At 43.0% G+C, this 20,619-nt stretch overlaps 2 protein-coding genes across 2 annotated transcripts in view; one reads left to right on the forward strand and one right to left on the reverse strand.

Moving 5' to 3' along the window:
- Window positions 1-20,619, reverse strand: part of LOC119177337 (tachykinin-like peptides receptor 99D) — a 479,365-nt gene that overhangs the window by 171,759 nt on the left and 286,987 nt on the right. The window lies entirely within an intron of this gene.
- On the forward strand, window positions 426-2,633 carry LOC119177339 (uncharacterized). Its single transcript, XM_037428813.2, has 2 exons — window positions 426-577; window positions 1,848-2,633. The coding sequence occupies exons 1-2, from the start codon at window positions 566-568 to the stop codon at window positions 2,253-2,255; spliced, it is 420 nt and encodes a 139-aa protein (XP_037284710.1). The 5' UTR covers window positions 426-565; the 3' UTR covers window positions 2,256-2,633.

Below are 20,619 nucleotides of genomic sequence, written 5' to 3' on the forward strand. Positions count from 1 at the left end.
TGAAAGAGCAATATCGCACACCTGGGAAGCCGCGCGGTCACGACACCGTTGAACGCGTCGGCGCTCGTCGGGCCCTGCGAGCGCTCTGCGGTAGCTGCAGCACTGCGGGGTGCCTCAAAGTGGCGGTTCGCGGCGAGCGCTCGGCGCGTGCGGCGCCCAAGCAGCAGCCAAATGAGAAGAGTGAAAATAGGCGAGACAGCAAAAGAGCAGCATTGTCTCAACGGCGTCTCGGACCGACATCCGTCCTCCCTCTCCTTTGTCCGGCCGCGAGGCGCGGCCCGCGCCGGCCACTGTCGAAAACCAGTTGGCTATCAGGTGCGCCCCGAGTGAGGGGGCCGGCTCGTTTGATTATAGCTGCTCCCTAGTGTGGCCATATCTTGAAAAGCGAGAGGAAGTGTCAAGAATTAGAGCAGAATTCAGCGCGCCGAGGAGGAGTATACGCACGCACTCATTATTAAGTGCATCCAATCTTCCGGCATGCCGGACGTATATAAAAGGCGGGCCCTCCGCCACCCAAAGCAACAGTTCAGCTCTTGACTGCACAGCCGAGAACGCAGGACCGACCATGAAGACCATGGTAAGCGCCACCTCGTGCTCGCTAAGACGCCGTATAGCTGACGGCTGTGGTCGCTGGACTCGTGCGCCGAGCCGAGTGCCCGCGGCTGCCACTGCTGCAGCGGGGATATCGGCTCGGTGCCGAAGCCCGAGCTCGCCCTTGATTTTTTTCTCAGCCGTCTGTTGAAGGGTTTTTAACGTCTTACTCGAGGCTCCATGATTGATAAAGATGAACAAGATGAAACAATAGCAATACTTATAAAAAGCTGAAAATGTGGAGACAGGTAAAAAAAAGATATAAGAAAGGAAACAGGAGGAGTTAGGCGAGGAAAATCCGTCAAAATATTCATCAAAGTCAACCAGCAAAATGCATGCTGGAATTCATGACTAAACGTTATTGATACTCTCCAGTCTAGCATGATGGCGCCACAATGTAGAAAATAGAAAAAAAATGTATGCGTGAAGTGACGATCTTGTGAGACACCAAAGGGACACGTGACTCCAAAGAGACACGTGAAATGAATTTTGTTTTTATTTCAAGCTATTGCTTGACACACATTGTATCGGGCTCGCTTGCACAATTGTCGTTGTTCAAAGTAATCATATGTCACTATAGTTGCATACCAGTGACATTGTGCTTTTCATGATGGCTATGAGCTGGTGCACGGGTTTTTTTGTGCAAAATACAAACAACGAATCTGGTGCTCATGTCCATTTTGCGACCGTTGTTTTATGACCAAATTCGAAATCTGTGCCTTTATTGCGAAAATGGAAGGTGAAATTGTAACTGCAACATATGAGACTTTGTGAGTTTAATAGCTAAATGAAATAATTTGTAGGATAATCGTAGAAGCAATCAGTGTAACGAGATTATTTCAGGCATGCTCATCAGCTGCATAGGCAAGGGTGACGCAGCATCTTCTCCAGATGGAAGCCTTAAGAACAAACACACTGGGGCGATCTACAATCTTTGAGTGGCCATGCAATATCATTCAATACATCATACTGTGTAACTGATCCTTTACGCAGGCTACTTGAGTTTATTCACACCACTTGGAACCAGTGTGATCAGTATATGCGAGACAAACTGAACAGATCTGAGGGGACACTGTTAAGAGGATAGGTCTATACAGTCTGGACAGCCTGACTGCTGGTCCGAAAACTCACGATGCCGCAATTTCAGAATTGGGCAGAACATTTAAAATCATCTTTTAAGCTGTGACGCGTGCCTAAAGAAGAGAAGGGTGACAATCCCCTATACGATTACGGAATATGTTCATTTTTTCCTGCAGCTGGTTTCCCTGTTTGTGAGCGCCCTGGTCGGCGTCTCTCTGGCCGGCCTCGTTGGATATGGTGGAGGCTACGGAGGTGGCTACGGCGGCGGCTACGGCGGAGGCCACGGCGGAGGACTCCTTGTCCTTGGTGGATACGGTGGCGGAGGATACGGCGGCGGTGGAGGATACGGTGGCGGCTACGGAAAATCCCTTCCCGGGCCATCCTTCCTCATTAAGAGCGTTCACCACGTGAGCAAGGTCAGCCACGGAGGGCCCATCCTGGCCAACTACGACCTCGGCGTCGCCTACGGTGGTGGATACGGCGGAGGTTACGGAGGAGGCTACGGTTTCGGAGGTGGTTACGGAGGCTACGGAGGTTACGGAGGTTACGGATTGGGCGTTCTCGGCTACGGCCACAAGGGCTGAAGTTAGAACGCCTTCACTCGTAGTCAAAACACGGACGCAGAGCGTACGGTAGTATAGTTTAGCCGAAAGACAAGGTTACATTTGCAACAACGTTCATTTGAACAATGCAGCATGTGCCGCAAGAACTTTATAAACCACGTATAAGCAGATAGAATTACAAACAAAAAAGACAGACATCAAAAAAAAGATGCTCACCAGAGAAGTTTTGACGGAACCAGCATGAGTGAGTGTATATAAAGCATACTGAGTCGTAGAAAGCGAGTGCATCTAGTAGAAGAATCACCCTCATCCCGAAGCCTGCGGACTGTGTTGGCTCTTGCGATGTATATTTTGTACAAATGAGATCACACGGCTAATAAAACAGATGTACAGGAAACATTAGGAGCTTTCTTTCTTTTTTCTTGTTTGTCTATGCTCGCAAGCAACACCGCCTAGTACATGAAATAGAGCGGATACTACGTGCAATACTTTTTTCCCGAGAAATGCAGGTTTAGTGCTCAAAACAGAACCGCAGGAAAGGCGTGCTTTGCTTCGCATAAAAAAAAAGCTATGCAGATATAGAATGTTTTTCGCATCTGTAAATAATACTAGAAACAGTGTTTTTACAGCAAAAATTTGTGCAATGATTCAATTGGTTAAAGCAAATGATGGACATTATGAAAGGTGGTAGAAGTTTGTTGTAAACATGATGACGCAACCTGTCAACATACTATTCCAAACCTGGTGCCAGTATTTAGTACAATAACTTTTAAACACTGACATCTTTGTTAAACTCGGATTTTATTCGATGTTATAGTACTAGTTTTCAGAGCTCGAGTGTGTCGTGGGAGCGCGCATTTAGCTGTGGCTGTCGTTATTTATGGGTTTCGTTACTTTACTGTCTTTACCGAACTGACGCATCGGGAAGCACGATGTGTTATTAAGCTCCATACTTGCTTAGATTTGCGGTTTAGGGTGACGCATGATATGAAAAATGGACGAAAATAGAATTGGTGGAGCGTAAACAAACACGCTAACTCTGCTCTATTAAGAGGCACCGACTCCCGTGAGTCTAAACAAATGGCTCATCACGCACTGTTCAGGTGCACATACAACTATTATTTGCAGGCTATAATTGCAGAATGAGACATATACAGGAAATGAGAGGGCAGGCAATCACTGCTTGTAATACAATTACACGTCAGACATACAAACGTTTGTCCTAACAACGTTATTTGGTCCACCACGGTGGCGCGATCATGGCACTCGCCTACTGACCCAAAGGTTACGGATTGGATCCAGGTCGCGGCGGTCGCACTTCAATTGAGTTGAGATGCTAGAAGCCTGAGTACTGTGCGGTGTCAGTGCACGTTCAAAAACACCAGATGGTCAAAATTTCTGGAGCCCTACACTATATATACACGATCTCTCATCATATAATAAATTTTGGACGGAAAGCCTCAGGTATCATTATTAATCGCATTTTTAGATATATACATACGGGAAAAGTAACTCCAAACGCACACGTCACCAGTTTACCGTAATACTGATTACTTTCATTGAGGCGTACGCATAAGTCTGCCCTAAGTGAGATGACAATGGCTGAATACACCGTCTACAATATTTACTGAAATGTGGTGTTAAGCAAGACTTAGAGGCACAAAGCGAGTATAGCGCAGCCTCTTAGCGTCGCGCTTGGACCGGCATTCGACGGAGTCAGTGAGCCCGGCTGGGCTCGTGCTCGAAAACGTAGCCCATGCATGGCTCTATGAAGTATTACATACTTGTAGATATTTGACAATACCACTGCCTACCAAGAACTTGCTGTTTCTCACACGCATTTGTGGTTAGATAACTGCAGAGATTTTTGTCGTCTGATAGTGACCCCGCCTGAACGATTGATTACTGTGATGACCAAGTGAACCAAACTGGTTTAGGCTGCGCTATTTTTATTGCTCCATCAAAAAAAAAATGACAGGGTTCGATGAGCACTAACTAAAAGAAGTGCATTTCTTTATTATGCCACGTGCCAGCTCCTTCTTCACAAGCACAAAAGACATCTATAAGGAACTATAAACTATGAACGGACACTCACGAAGCACCAATAGCGCAGGGAGTTGTAAGTGTCGTAACAATAACTCATGATTAACGAACATGACAGAGATGACAAGTAAAACCAAACGAAGTAAGACTAACATGTTTACATCATAACTGCAGCAGCTTTTCCTTTAATGCGGTACCGTTAAACAGTTCGTTTCGCAGGCATTCTGGTGTCGCCATCGGTGTCGCCGTCATTGTTTGTGGGCGAAAAATAATCATCTCGCCCATGATTAAAAAATCTAGAAAGATGCAAATAAGATGGCATCACCCAGGTGAAACAGAGAATGAAAGAAAAAAAGACTAGAGATATAAATAAAGAAAAATGAAGGCAGGAAAAACCGGAAATAAGAAAAGGAAAGACAGATAGGAGAAAAGAAAGATAAAACTGAAGAGAAACAAGGAAGGCTGCCCCGCTCCACGCCCCTTTCAGGCTTGACACTTCTGTAGTGCAAAGCTGCATTAATTTTCTTTTGTGCTGTTGTTGCCTTCAGACATTCCAAAAGTATATGTACGTTTTGTTCGAACACAAAAAAAAAAGGTAGATCTCACGTAGAGTGGCAATCGATAATATAGGAATCATGAATGAGGAAGGTTGACATATCACTTAAAAATCAGCACAACGTTACGAGGCCCACGGATGTACACAGTAAGCACAAATAGAAATCTTATGCGCACTCAGGTATCTAGATAAGATGCAAGCATGTTGTTTATAGTCGTGTAACGACGGTACCACTAACGTTTGCAATACCAGCACCAGAGGTGAGTGGGATGTAAATTAAGCCATACATGATTTCAATGTCATGATTACCATGTTAACGCCCGTCATTTGTGTTCCTCGTCCGTTCGAGTCAAGTAATCCCAAATTTGGTATATGTGAAGCTGGCGAAATGACCGTGAGTACGCTATGAGCGTAGCTTGTGGTCATGTCTTACATGACATGCATATCGTGATTATCTCGCTTGGTCGTTTCACTTTCCTTCAACATTCATTCACATCACGTAACAAGTTTGGTATATGTAAAACTAACAAAACGGCTGCGAGCGCATCATGATCATGGTATCTAGTGATGTTCCTACATGACACGCATATCATGGTTATCATGTTTGCACCAGTCATATACTTCCGTCATCCATTCACGTCACGTAACACAATATGGTACATGGGAAGCTAGGCAAACAGCTGCGAACGCACTATGAGCGTAACATGTAGTCATGTTTTAAATGACACGCATGCCATGATTATCATGTTTGGACATGTTATTTCCTTCATTGTCCATTCGCGTCACGTAACATTAAGTTTGGTATATGTGAAGCTGGCGAAACGATCACGAGCGCGCCATGAGCGTATCACCTGTAGTCATTACTTACATCACATGCATCTCATGAGTTCCACGTCAGGGCCTGTCTGTTATATTCGCCATGCAGTAATGCCATATCAGACCTGTTTTGCAATAAGTCATGCGAACAAAATAACCACAAGAGCGGCAGGACCATGAAATTACATACATGTAATAATTTTCATGCTATGACCAGTCACTTAAGGTCGTCATGCTGTCATGTTATGCCATACCAATTTTGTTATAGATCCCATCATCGAAAGGGCCAGGAGAGATAAAAGTCGTAGGCGGCTAGACAAACAGACAGACAGACAGACAGACAGACAGACAGACAGACAGACAGACAGACAGACAGACAGACAGACAAATAAATAAATAGATAGATAGATAAACACAAAGATAGATACGCTCAAAATTGTCGAAGTTCATTAAGAAATGCTTCGCCTTTAAAATCTAGCTGCGCTTTAAATCGCTTGTGAACGAAAACGCCAGGAGCAGCGCGTAGTGCCGGAGTAATGTGTCAAGGCGAACGGACATGTTCTGTTTTTCAACACTTTCTTTCAGTGTCACATTCAACACACACACACATATATATATATATATATATATATATATATATATATATATATATATATATATATATATATATATATATATATATATATATATATATATATATATATATATATATATATATATATATATATATATATATATATATATATATATATATATATGAGGGAAAGAAGTGTATACCAAAGGGGGTATACATATTTACATTCCATTTGTTCTAATAACTTCCCCTATACATTCTTTGGCATTATTGTCTGTTAGATCTCAATATATATATATATATATATATATATATCAGGTTTTTTGTCACCCTCTTCGGTCGTGTAACGCGAGGCCAATGAAAGTTTCAGCAATTGGGAACTTTTTTGAAGAAATGAAAGTTCAGCTGCCATAGCCAACTACCGATAGCAGGGACTCGCATAATAAGAAAGAGGAAGATGAAAAAAACAAGGCAAGAAAATGATGACAGCAGTCTCAAGCTCAGCAGTCGTACTAAAGCATTAGTTCCGAGTGGAAAGTGAACATTATTGTTTACTGACGCGAATTAGAACTATGGCTTCTGCGCATAGCAACACATCAGTGGAGTTTCACGCTACGTCCCAGCAGCGGCTGCCGTGACAAGCGCTCATAAGTTTAAAGCACCGATGCATGTTTAAATAGGTAGGACGCATGAGCTCGAGTATGTTGTTTTACTGATGACACTTGAAAAAGGCTCTCTGAAGAAGAACTGGCTGCTCGAAGTTGTAGCACAGGGCATTGCTTGCCTCACATGTTGGAGGCTGCAAAGTTACTTTTCTTTTTATTTTCCTCATAGCCTTTTGTTTATCGTACAATTTGTCAGGGAAGAAGATCACTCGCGTGAAAAGTGACACTTATATGCACATTTTTTTTCCAATCCGTAGCGTTCTGGAGAATCGCATGGGCAGTAAACTGAACGCATTTGATGTAGAATAAACATAACCGTGTATTTAAATGAGGCGATGTGAGATACGTGCTTTAAAGACAGAAATCTCTAAACGTATTCTACAACAGGAAACGCAAGCATGCTTCTTCACGAGACTACGAGGCGGGAGATGTAGTGATTTTTTTAGAAGCAAAAACAAAGGAAACGCGTGGTCTTGTAAAGTGGGACATAGGCGGTTGAGAACATTAGAAGAATTATTGGTGAAGACAGGGTCATAGAAACAGCGTTGATATCTACTTGTAACGATGCATTTTATTTAAAATTTACATGTTGCAAAAGAAGAAGACAGAAAAAGGGAAGGGTGGGTTAACTAACAAAACGCACTAGTTTTCTCACTTATCATGCACTGCTAGATTCTATTGTTATTACTGAGAAGCATAGGAGTGACAAACCTTATATTACGGCGATTTTATGGAAGTCAAAACAACAACAACAACAACAATAACAAAAATTCGCCTTCTCAAGCACTTCTGGCTGGCTAAGGCTGTTAAAATAAAGAGGAAACTTAGTAAAAGTATGAAGAATGTTGAAAAAAATAATTAAGAGAAGCGAACTTCTTTTTTCGTGAGATGGAACACTTATCATTATTACCAAGAATGTGTGAATGTACCTGAAATCGTACAACTATGCCCCGCCGCAGTGGTCTAGGGGCGAAGGTACTCGGATGCTGACCCGCAAGTCCCGGGATTGAATTCCGGCTGCGGCGGCTCCATTTTCAATGGAGACGGAAATGCTGCAGGCCCGTGTGCTCAGAAATGGGTGCACGTTAAATAACCGCAGGTGGTCGAATTTCCTGGAGCCCCGCACTACCGCGTCTTTCATAATCATGTGGTGGTTTTGGGACGTTAAACTCCAAATATCAATCAATAAATGGAATCGTACAAGATGAACTAGTGTGAATGCCGTGCATTGTAATAACTTAAAGCGCACCTGAGCGTTGCGAGTAAAACACGATAGCGTATTCGGGCCCTGTGCGCATCGCCATCTCAACTGCTGGCACGTCTGTTGTTCTCGTCAGCCGTGCAAGTCAGCCGTGCCATAAAATTATGAACGACTGCGTGCGTAACATTAGTTGTTTAAACCATCTTGGAACGTCTACTGCAAGTAGAAAAGTTATGTGCCCATAGCATAATTTTTGCTTTTGCGAACAAGCAATGTCGCGATCATAATAAGGCAACACGTGAACCTACGGAGCTTCCTCCTCCGATGAGGTTTTTGCAGCTGATGATGATTAAATATCTGAGCACTTTGTAATGGGTAGACCTTTAGAACATCCACTCGTTGCGCAATTCACATCTTTTTACGCCTGTTTGTACACTTTTGCCAAGCGATACGAGAAGCGTTAAAAGGGCTCGTTCCACTATATGATATTCTTATAGAGTTTTCTTTTTCTAAACAGTTTCAAGCAATACTGTGACATTCTAGTAGAGAACCTGCTTTTGACTCAAGGGTTTTGGGTTTGAATCTCGGTGGAACCAAACAGTTTTACTAATGTGCTGGCTTTCATCGTTGAAAAACTTCTCGGGTGGCCTTGGTCGCTGGCTGCTTGGCTTGCAGGAGTACGAGTCCGAAATCACCCACAGGCCTGGAAAGAAGCCTCAAGGCACTTATCACCCACTGCCCAGCCATGATAACTTATAGTCAGTCACCACTTTTCACTGAAACTGCTTCACCAATATCAGCGGTCAGTTGTCCTAAGATACGGCATCCCATCGGTCCTTGTGTCGCATCAATGTTCCGACCATTGCTGCCGCTCCATTATGGAAAGCCTAAAGGGCACATCCACTCCTCCGAAAGCCCGACTTTGTCGACTATTTGACCAATTCAAGGTTCACAGTGGTGCGCTACATCGCTTTGTTTATCACGTCAGTGGAAAAGCCGTACTTCCACCACTTGTGAAGCAGGGCTTTATTTGAGGCGAGCTCACGTTGACAAACTTTGATGGTGGTATCTAGAGAGATAGGGAAGTCGTACAAATGATGATAATATCTCTAAATGAGTAAGAAGTGCCAGCAACTACGCTCAAACAATTTCTTTTATTTTGTTTTATGGTGCTTGAAATATTAATTATTTAAGGGACCTAATTCGGCAAATAAACATTTTAACGAAGCTTTGCATGCAGCACAACTGCGCGAACAGTCATTGAATATGCCTTGGCAGAAAATTTCCAGGGTCAAAATTTTATCAATTGACTTGAACGTATAGAAACACACGCCGCACATTTTTTCAGTGGTAATTATCACTTTCATTTCAGTATAGTTCAAGAATGAATGATGTTGAAAACCTCTATAAAGGATAATGAAAATTTTGCGATTAAACTTTCTTACTTTATCATCATCAGCCTGACTACAACCACTGCAGGGCAAAGGCCTCTCTGATGGTTCGCCAATCAACCCAGTGTTGTGCTTTCTGTTGCCACGTTATACCAGCGAACGCTTTATTTCATCGACCAACCTAAATTTCTGTTTCCCCTTCGTGCGATTGCCTTCTCTGAGAATTCAGCCAGGTGCCGTAATGATTAGCGCTTACCCTGACTACGTGCTACGTGCCTGGCCCATGAACATTTCTTCTTGATTTCAACTATGATATCCTTGACCCCGGTTTGTTACGTGACCCCTGCACTCTGCTCTGTTCTTGTCTCTTACGTTAAACCTATCATTTTCCTTTCCATCGCTCGCTGCGTCGTCCTCAATTTAAGCATGAACCCTCATTGCAAGCCTCCAGGTTTCTGCTCTGTCGGTAAGTCCTGGCAAGAAGCAGCTGTTGTATGTATTCTTCATGAGGATCAGTAGCGAATTACGACTCACGATTTGAGAAGGCTTGCAGAATGTGATCCATCCCATTCTTATTCTTCTAGTTATTTCACTCTTATGGTGTGGCTCTGCGGGTAATACCTGTCCTTAGTACATATGTTTCATTACAACTTCAATACAGCTTCATTATTAACTTCATTACATATTTCGTTACTACCTGTCTTGAAGTGCCGTTTTCTGCCGGGATTGTCGCACATTACTTTGGATTTGTGCATATTCTTCTGCTTTCCGTGACCAGCAGGTCGCGGGATTGAATCCTGGCTGTGGTGGCTGCATTTCCATTGGAGGTAATGCTATAGGCCCATGTGCTCAGATTTGGGTGCCCGTTAAAGAACCCCAGGTGGTCAAAATTACTGGAGCCCTCCACTACGGCGTCTCTTATAATCATATGGCGGTTTTAGGACGTTAAAAAACACATATCAATCAATCAATCAATCAATCAATCAATCAATCAATCAATCAATCAATTAATCAATCAATCAATCAATCAATCAGTCAAACAATCAATCAAACAATCAATCCATATCCGTGTCCAACTCTAATCATGAGCTGTAATTCGTCGCCTGAGTTACTCATGAAAGCAATGAAATCAGCGAATCACAGGTTATTAGGATACTCTTTATTAACTCTTATCCTTAACTCTTCACATTCTAGGGTCCTGAGAACCTTCCGTCAACATGCGGTGAATAGCATTGGAACCCTGCGTCTCTCATAATCATATAGTGGTTTTGGGACGTTAAACCCCACATATCAATTAGCATTGGAACCCTGCTTTATAAGGAAAACTATGGTGGCTGTGTATCCACTGTAGATTTCTTCCAGTATGTTTATTTAGGGTTCTTCTATGCCCTGATTTCGTAGTCCCAGCATTACTGCTGATATCTCGACTGAGTAAAACGCCCTCTCGTAATCTATGAAGGCCATGTATAGGGGTTCCTTGTATTCCGCGCATTTATCTATTAAATTCGAAGCATTTCTTAGCGAATTTCGGCGACATTGTCTATCTATCTATCTATCTATCTATCTATCTATCTATCTATCTATCTATCTATCTATCTATCTATCTATCTATCTATCTATCTATCTATCTATCTATCTATCTATCTATCTATCTATCTATCTATCTATCTATCTATCTATCTATCTATCTATCTATCTATCTATCTATCTATCTATCTATCTATCTATTTATCTATCTATCTATCTATCTATCTATCTATCTATCTATCTATCTATCTATCTATCTATCTATCTATCTATCTATCTATCTATCTATCTATCTATCTATCTATCTATGTATCTATCTATCTATCTATCTATCTATCTATCTATCTATCTATCTATCTATCTATCTATCTATCTATCTATCTATCTATCTATCTATCTATCTATCTATCTATCTATCTATCTATCTATCTATCTATCTATCTATCTATCTATCTAGACACCTACGACTGTTAGCTCTCCTAGCGGTTTCCATAATGGTATCGATACTGAAATTGGTATGGAATAACATGATGGTATGACGAGCACAAGTGACTAGTCACAACATGAAAATCAAGACATATATGTCATCAATATCATGATTTACATTCCATGGTCTTGCTGCCCTTGCGGTGGTTTCGTTCACAAGACATATTGCAGCACTGGTAAGGAATGACATGACTGTATGGTGAACCTAAGTCACAGACCCTATCGTGCAAATCATGACATGCATGTCATGTAGCTCATGACTACACGACACGCTCATGATGTGCTCGCGGTCGTTTCGTTGGCTTCACATATATTAAATTTAGTATTACGTGATGGGAATAGACGACTAAGGTAAATTACACGTATAAACATGATAATGATAAATTGCGAGTCATGCAAAACATGACTATGTGTTAGTCTCATAGCGCGCTCGCGGTCGTTTTGCTAGCTTTACATATAGGAATTTTTGTGTTACGTGTCGAGAACCGATTATGAAGGTAGATAGCACGTACAAACATGATAACCATTAGTTCATCACATGCGTGTATGTAAAACATGGCTATATGCTACGCTCATGAAGTGCTCGCGGCCGTTTCACTAGCTTCACATATACCAAATTTGGCCTTACGTGACGTGAATGGACGAAGTCCAAACATGATAACAAGGACATGCGTGTCATGTAATACATCACTACGTGCTACGCACATAGCACCGTTCGCTGCCGTTAAACTAACTCCACGTATATCATATTTCGTATCACGTGACGTGAATGAACGACGAAGGTAAATTACACATCTGAACATAATAATCATTATTTGCGTGTGATGAAAAACATAAGTACATGCTATGCTCATAACGTGCTGGAGGCCATTTCTTTAGCTCCACATATACGAAGTTTGGTATTAAGTGACATAAATGAACGACGATGGTAAAGCACACGTCCAAACATGATAATAATGAAATGCGTGTCATGCAAACATGACTCCATGCTACGCTCATATCGCGCCAGCGGCCGTTCCGCGAGCTCCACTTATACCAAGTATGGTATTACTTGACGTGAGTAGACGACAACGGTAAATGACACGTTCAAACATGATAATCACTATATGTGCGTCATGTAAAACATGAATACATGCTACGCTCATAACGCGCTCACTGCCGTTTCACTAGTTCCAGACATATCAAATTTGGTATCATGTGATGTGAATAGATGACGAAGGTAAATGACGAGTTCGAACATGACAATAATGACGTGGATGTAATGTATGGCATTATTTACGTCCACCTCGTGACGTTGTGCTGATTTTAAAGTTACGTATCAACCTTCCTTATACGTGCTTTGCATATCATCGATTCCCATTGTTCGTAGGATCTGCCAATTTTTTTCTTGTCTCAGATTGTTTCGACAATCCTACGATGATGCCCACATGTTCGATGTAGAACTGATGAATACATTAAATACCTAAATAAACAGTTTCCACCGAATACACTGGCGAAGGTGCCCTTAAACCACTGTTCTGTGAAAGCAGTTTGGTGCCAGAAACGACTATCAACATGCGTACTTGGTTACATGTCTTCTTAAATTTGAAACTTGCAGTATACGTTGCGACAACTTTAAGTCGTCAGGAAGTTATGGTTCATAACACATTTCCCTCTGAGTTTTTATGGTATAACTTAGATAAGACGCAGAAAAGTTGCCTTAAGTCAGTAAAGTTTTGCTTGAATCAAGGGCCTTTTAAACTCAACTTTGAACATGAAAAAAGCGTAATCTCACCGACGCTGCAGTCTCCAAAGAGAAGACACTAATCTAAATTATCACGAAGTGGGAACTATTGTTGCAGAAGTGTATTAGAAAAGAAACAGATGATTTGAATGGATACAGATATGTGGAGATGAACGTACCAAAAGCGCCGTATGATTATGAGAGACGCCGCAGTGGAGGGTTCCGGAAATTTTGACCACTTGGGGTTCTTTAACGTGCACCCAAACATAAGCACACAGGCTTGAAGAATTTTCTCTTCCATTGAAAATGCAGCCGCCACAGCCGGGATTCGATTTCGCGACCTGCTAGTCAGCAGCCTAGTACCTTAGCCAATAGACTACCACGGCGGGGCGATGGTTTAAATTGAGAAACTATTTAACCATACGATTTAATATTCAACCAATGTGGAATTTCTATGTAGCGGTTTTGTCGTGTAGTTGCGGTAAGTGGTGGTTAAATTGTTGGCGAGTTGAAACAAATAGCCTTAACGAGTCTCTAATTATACCCTGCAGTGCTCTAGAAACCTAGTTATTCATTTCTCCTATGCTCTGTCTTTCACCACCTTGCAAAATGACAGGCAGGCAAATTAAAGCCGGCTGGCCACTCTGCCTTTCATTAAACAGTCGCAATTTCCCCCGACGGCTGCTTTCTGATGCCCGAATGAAAAACAAAGAGGAAATAAAAAAAAATTGAAACCTGATAGAACAAACTGGCCGAGTGTTTCTGGCTTCACACACTGTCGCTTCTGTGAAACTTACGCCATCAATTCAGTTGAAACGCCGAGTTTTCAGACTGCAGGGTGTGTATTGCGTGCGCCACGTTCCGCTGTGTTGCAGCACAGGAGCCTGAAGTAAGTACGTGCACGAAATGTTCTTTTCGCTTCTTACTGTTTCAGTTACTTTCCAGTAGGCCTTTTCAGGCACCCGCACGAATTATTAGAGTTTGCGCGAACTCAATTCATAGCATAGAGCACGATCATGCACCACAAAAGGCTCTGGCATGCATATTTTCGCTGCTACAAAATAAATGCTTTTGCTGGGAAATATACAGGCTCACGTACTCAATCATGCGAAAGCCGAGATGCGTACAAACCAGCTCGATGATCTTCCAACCTAGACATATTTAGAGATCATATGCTGTGGCACAGCAATGGATGCTTTACTTTGCTAGGGGTGTACTATGAGAGGGTCCGCCTGCTGCCTCCGGCATTGCTTAAACCAATGCCATCAGTTTAAAGGAAATGTAATTAAGTTACCTCACCACACATTCCAACTTCTATATATTTTTTTTCTTCATGGCTTGTTTTTTTGTTATTCTGGGAACCGCAAAGTACCACGAGGAATCCTAAGTACTCTCGCAAGAACTACAAAACGCGAAAGCGAAACGAAGGACACTTTACCGGAGTTCAACAATATTGTTGAGTAAGGCCATTTGTCGAACCTAATATGGAAGCAAAAAATGATCGAATAAACACCGTATGCTACGCAGACATTCAGCGAATCCTACTAATGGCGAGGGCGAGTGAAACTGCGGGTGCCACAAATTTGCACGCTCTCGTCAGCTTGCAGGAATTCGCAAGCAGTCTTTCACCGCCGATAGCACGCGTGTAATGCCACGGCACCCATACCATTCGAGCTGAACGCCTTCTTCGTCTGAAATGGTTGAGCTTTTGTTTGACTCTCGGGGAAAGAGCAAATGAGAAACCTGTAGACACAGGCAGCCAGGAAAGGGAAAATTGAATCTCGATGGCGTGTAGGGGAAGGGGGGAGGGGGCACTTTGGCTAGATAAAAACCATGCCCTCCTCTTTCTGCAAATTAAAATTGGCAGATCCCCCATACAGTGGGAATCGATGACATGCGAAGCATGAATAAGGAAGGTTGATATGTTACTTTAAAATCACCACAACATAACGAGGTGGACGTAAACTATGGCGTACATGACTTCCATATTATGATTATTATAGTTGGACGCGCTATTTACCTTCGTCGTCTATTCATGTCGCGTGATGCCAAACTTGGTACATGTGGGGCTAGCGAAATGGCTGCGAACGCGCTATGAGCGTGGAGTGTTGTCATGTTTCACATGACACGAATGCCATGATTATGATGTTTGGACATGTCATTTAGATTCGTCGTCTATTCACGTCACGTGATACCGAATTTGGTGTATGTAGAGCTAACAAAACGGCTGCGAGCGCGCTATGAGCGTGGCATGTAATCATGTGTTACATGACACGCATATCACGATTATAATCTTTGCAGGTGTCATTTACCTTCGTCGACTATTCCCGTCACGTGATACCAAATTTCGTATATGTGGAGACAGTAAAACGGCCGCGAGCGTGCTATGAGAGTAGCATGTAGCCATGTTCTTACAAGACACGGATGTCACGATTATGATGTTTGGACATGTCATTTACCTTCGAGTTTATTCACGTCACGTGATACCAAATTAGCATATGTGGAACTAACGAAACGGCTGCGAGCGCGCTATGAGCGTGGCATGTAGCCATGTTTTACATGACACGCATTTTATGATTATCATGTTTGCACCAGCCATATACCTTCGACATTCATTGACGTCATGTAACACCATGATTTATATGTGGTGTTTAAGGTCCCGAAACCACCATATGATTATGAGAGACGCCGTAGTGGAGGGCTCTGGGAATTTCGACCACCTGGGATTCTTCAACGTGCACCTAAGTCGAAGCACACACAGCATTTCAGCCTCCATCGAAAATGCAGCCGCTGTAGCCGGGATTTGATCGTGCAACCATTGGGTCAGCAGCTGAGCACCTTAGCCAATAGACCAACGGCGGTGGGGCCACGCAACAACAAATTTGGTAGATGTGAAGCTAGCAAAACGACCACGAGTGCACTATGAGGGTAGCATATAGTTATGTTTTGCATGACATGCATGTCATGATTATCATGTTTGGACGTGTCATCTACCATCGTAAGTCGTTCGTGTCACGTAATACCAAACTTGGTATATATAATAAGCTAGCGAAATGACCACGAGCGCATCATGAGCGTGACGTGTATACATGTTTTACCTGACACGCATGTGATGATTAGCATGTTTGGAGGTGTTATTTACCTGATTCGTCTATTCACGTTACGTAATGCTATATTTGGTGTATGTGTAGCTAGCGAAATGGCTGCGAGAGCATCATGAGCGTGGAATGTAGCCATGTTCTTACATGACACGCATCTCATGATGATGTGGTGTTTACCAGTCATATACCTTGATCATCCATTCACGTCTGTAATACCAAATTTGGTATGTGTGAAGCTAGCGAAAGGGCTACGAGCACATCACGAGTAAGGCATGTAGTCATGTTCTTACATGGCACGCAACTCATGATTATTATGTTTGCACCAGTTACCTTCGTCGTCCTCTGACGTTCCGTAGTACCAAGTTTGGTATACTTAAAGCTATCAAAACGACCGGGAGGGCACCATGAGCGTGTTGTGTAATCATGTCTTATATAACACGCATGTTATGAAGTCCACGTTAGGGTCTGTCACTCATTTTCGCCATGCAGTCATGCCATATTATACCGTAAGATCTGCAAGACCATGAAATGTAAATCATGACATTCATGACACGCATGCAATGATGCTCGTCTTACAGTCTTCTTATGCCATACCGATTTTAGAGGTAAAACTTCTTATGGGGTCACCCGTTCGTCCCGTTATTGTAGTAACCACCGGTGGCACATACCCGTTTGTAACCACTGGTGGGGGACGGACGGACAGACAGACAGACAGACAGACAGACAGACAGACAGACAGACAGACAGACAGACAGGTGAATGGATGGACAGGTGATTCAAGGTTTACCGATGAAACCTCCGACGCTTCGCCCCACTCATCATCGTTCACTCCGTGGATATGCAGTGATTTCTTGGAATCGATACCATTATCGAAACGGCCAGGAGAGCTAAAGTCGTAGGTGGCTATGTAGATAGATAGATAGATAGATAGATAGATAGATAGATAGATAGATAGATATATAGATAGATAGATAGATAGATAGATAGATAGATAGATAGATAGATAGATAGATAGATAGATAGATAGATGTATACGCTCAAAGTCGCCGGAGCTCATCTAAGAAATGCTTGACGTTTAAAAACGTTAGCTACGATTTCCTTTTTTTCGTTTTGTTTTGGAGTGCATAATTTGCTCTGTGCATTTCACATAATTGATTTATATGTGGTGTTTAGCGTCCCAATGTGAGAACTTGTAATCATGCTCCAGTAACTTCAACCACCTGGGGTTCTTTAATGTGCACTCAAATCTGAGCACGCGGACCTACAGCATTTTTGCCTCCACCAAAAATGCAGCCGCAGCCACTAGACTACCATGGCGGGGCTTGGGCGTTTCAGAAAAGAAGCATGTGGCGCAACAGGTTTTTTAGAAACTCTTCTTTATTTTTGACTTCACTTGTGAGGAATAGGGAACCCACAAAGAAACAAGGGCAAACAATGAAACAACCTCCATAAACAGCTTGCACTCACGTATAAGCACTCGCAGATTACTAGGATGAAGGCGGAGGTAGTAGGACCAATATATTATTCCCACCTCTTTTTCTTCGTCGAAAAATACCGAGCTGCTTTTCTCTCACTTGCGTTTTCCCATTGGCGACCTTAATTGATAACCACTCAGCGAGACAGCTGCGGAGCTTCATGCAGGAAACGGCGCTAGGTAGGCGCAGCGACGTGAGAGCAGCGATATACGTTTCAGGCGGCTCTTCCGCTGCTGGCCAAATGGGCTGGCCCGCAAAAGAGCACGCTTTGATTGCGCGCCATTTCAGGCGCGCGTGCGTGTGACACGCGCTGAAGCCGGTCGCACCGCGGACGATTGTCGAGCTGCGCACGCCATGCACCCCTGCTACGGTACCGTTCAAGCCAGACAACGTGTGGCTCAGTACATGCAAAACAAATAAGCACCGGTGAGCGCGTGATGCCGCGCCATATTAGGTCTTGTCTTCGCGTGCCGTAACAGGGCTCCCCCCCCGAAGTGCCCTCTTTTTCCAACCCCTTCCTTTCCAGCCGATGTTGTGGCAGAAGGTGTGCTTGTTGCGCCGGGCTTTTCCGGACCTGGCTGAATTACTCGCATCGCAGCCATTTCGCCGGAAAATTGCTGGGCAACTACGTAATCACTTCAAATTGCTAGATTCTCGAGCGAACAGGTGAAAACTCGCACAGCGAAATTCAAAAAGAGTCGAAAGCAAGAATACGCGCAAAATTAGTGTGTGGCCATGGTGGATTGTCAACGAGCCGGTTTGAATGCACGTCTCACTTTCGACGCTTTCGAGTTCTGTATTGTGTGAGGCACAGGTGTGTGCTTGTTTTCAGTTTCCACATTGCGGAAAAGATGACCAAACCCGATGATGCACACGGCTCCCAGCATTTCTCCAAAATCTGAGTTTTTGTACAAAACCGCTTACATAAACTGAAAAAGTACGCAAATCATGTCGACTTCGGTTGTGTTATCAAGTCATAAACTTCAGCATCATGGAGTATTGAAGTGTACATCGATTAGGATTTCGTCCATGATAATATTATCAGGGGAATTTTTTCTGATAGTCCGGATTACAATCGTCCGGATCAATTTTGAACAGCTGGAGTTCTTTGAGTTTTACCTGAATGTAAGTACAGGGATGCAATTGAATTTTGCCGGACTGAAGTGCGGCCGCCCTGGACGTGAATCGAACAGCGTCGTCATCCACTAAGCTGTTACGACGGATCACCTTTGACATAAAACAACGTTCCATAGAGTTGTGTACTTGTCATCGAGCGGGTAAAGTCCGTAATACTTGTATTAATTTTTCAGACCACCGCACACCCCACATGCTCAATACATCATGAGAAGAAAACACAAATAAAACTGCAAAGTAAAAATCAAAAAACAAAGCTTGAACTTGGAGGATTTTATTGTGCGTTGTGCTAAGTACTGTTCTAATTACTGTAGCGCGGGGCACCAACATGCCTAACTGCAGTTAATGCCTTTTATGCATAGGTGGGTGTATCAAATTCCTGCCACCAGCGTTCAACCATCCAGCGATGTCTGATAGTGAACGCAGACAAATGAATATAGGGTCGTGACTAGGTGGTTTGAGGTGCCACATGGATGGGTCGATTCTGGGGACAGTGCAATACTGAAAAGCACTTCATAAATAATATAGGGACCAGGCATGCACACCGAACTCCCATAAGATTGGCGTGGGTCCTTCATTTTTGTGAAAGACAGCCGAGTAGCACACTTTTTACGGAAACGGAAGAGACATATCAATACGGAAGGCAAAGGAGACAAGAAAAGTGATCTGTCACCAAGTAGGGCAGCTCTCAACCTTATTGAAATTGTGCTTTGTATTACGTGCACTATTTGCACTTTGAATATTTAGACACGGTTTGCAGTATGACTCTGCAAAGGAGCGGAGGACAGAATCAGCGACCACCACAACAAAGCGAACAAATAAGACGGAGCTTGCTACGAGTTTAATTCGTTATATTATAATTTTTTATATATTTAATTACTTATACCTATGCTGCAATAAAGAATTGTGGCCAATGATAAATGTGAAGGGGCGTAGCTTAAGAAGGTAAAGTTAATTCAACGAAGTTGTATAGAATTGTTTTTTGGTAGAGCGTAAAGGAGGTAAAGCTCAATGAGTAGATAATGCTTCGCATTGAATACTTAAAGTCCATTGGGCCACTACGCCAACACTCGAACACATAACGCGCCAGTGCACGAAGCATCGGGACGACGCCATTTCATGGAAATTAAATAAACAAAATACTCATCGATTTGTCGTGGGAGGCCACACTTTCCGAACTAGACTAAGGAAGCCAAATGGAGTCTTTTGATTAGGTCTGGCGAGCTGCAGTAGCCTAGGGGGTCCTGGACGAGGGACCCAGAGTAACTAAGAAGCCTCACTTTATTAAAGGTGTTTCTCTCTTTCTATCAAATTTAAGTAATACAGGTGAAATATTGTTGGTTTAAACTGCGCGATAAATCATGTCGTCAAACGGTTCAGCACGACAAGGAGCTATGAGCATGTGCCAGTACACGCAACATTTAAAGATCTAACAGCTGCCCGCAACAGAGTTTGAAACGACAGATAGAGTTTCCCATTATTGCTTTTCTGTGGTATCGAAGGCAATGCTCCGGCTAAAAGTTAGCATTATGAAGCCTCGAGTAAAGAATAATACATCTGTATAACGAATTTTTTAGCCGTTGAACTTTTCCGTATGCTCTTATCGCTCTTCTTGTTTCCCGAAGTTGGCACAGCAAAGAACCTTGAAGGGGATGTCTTGCGTAGTGAGGCACGCGGAGCAAAACAGAGGGGC

This window comes from Rhipicephalus microplus, chromosome X, assembly GCF_043290135.1.
Source record: "Rhipicephalus microplus isolate Deutch F79 chromosome X, USDA_Rmic, whole genome shotgun sequence".
In the NCBI taxonomy this organism is placed as follows: Eukaryota; Metazoa; Arthropoda; class Arachnida; order Ixodida; family Ixodidae; genus Rhipicephalus; species Rhipicephalus microplus.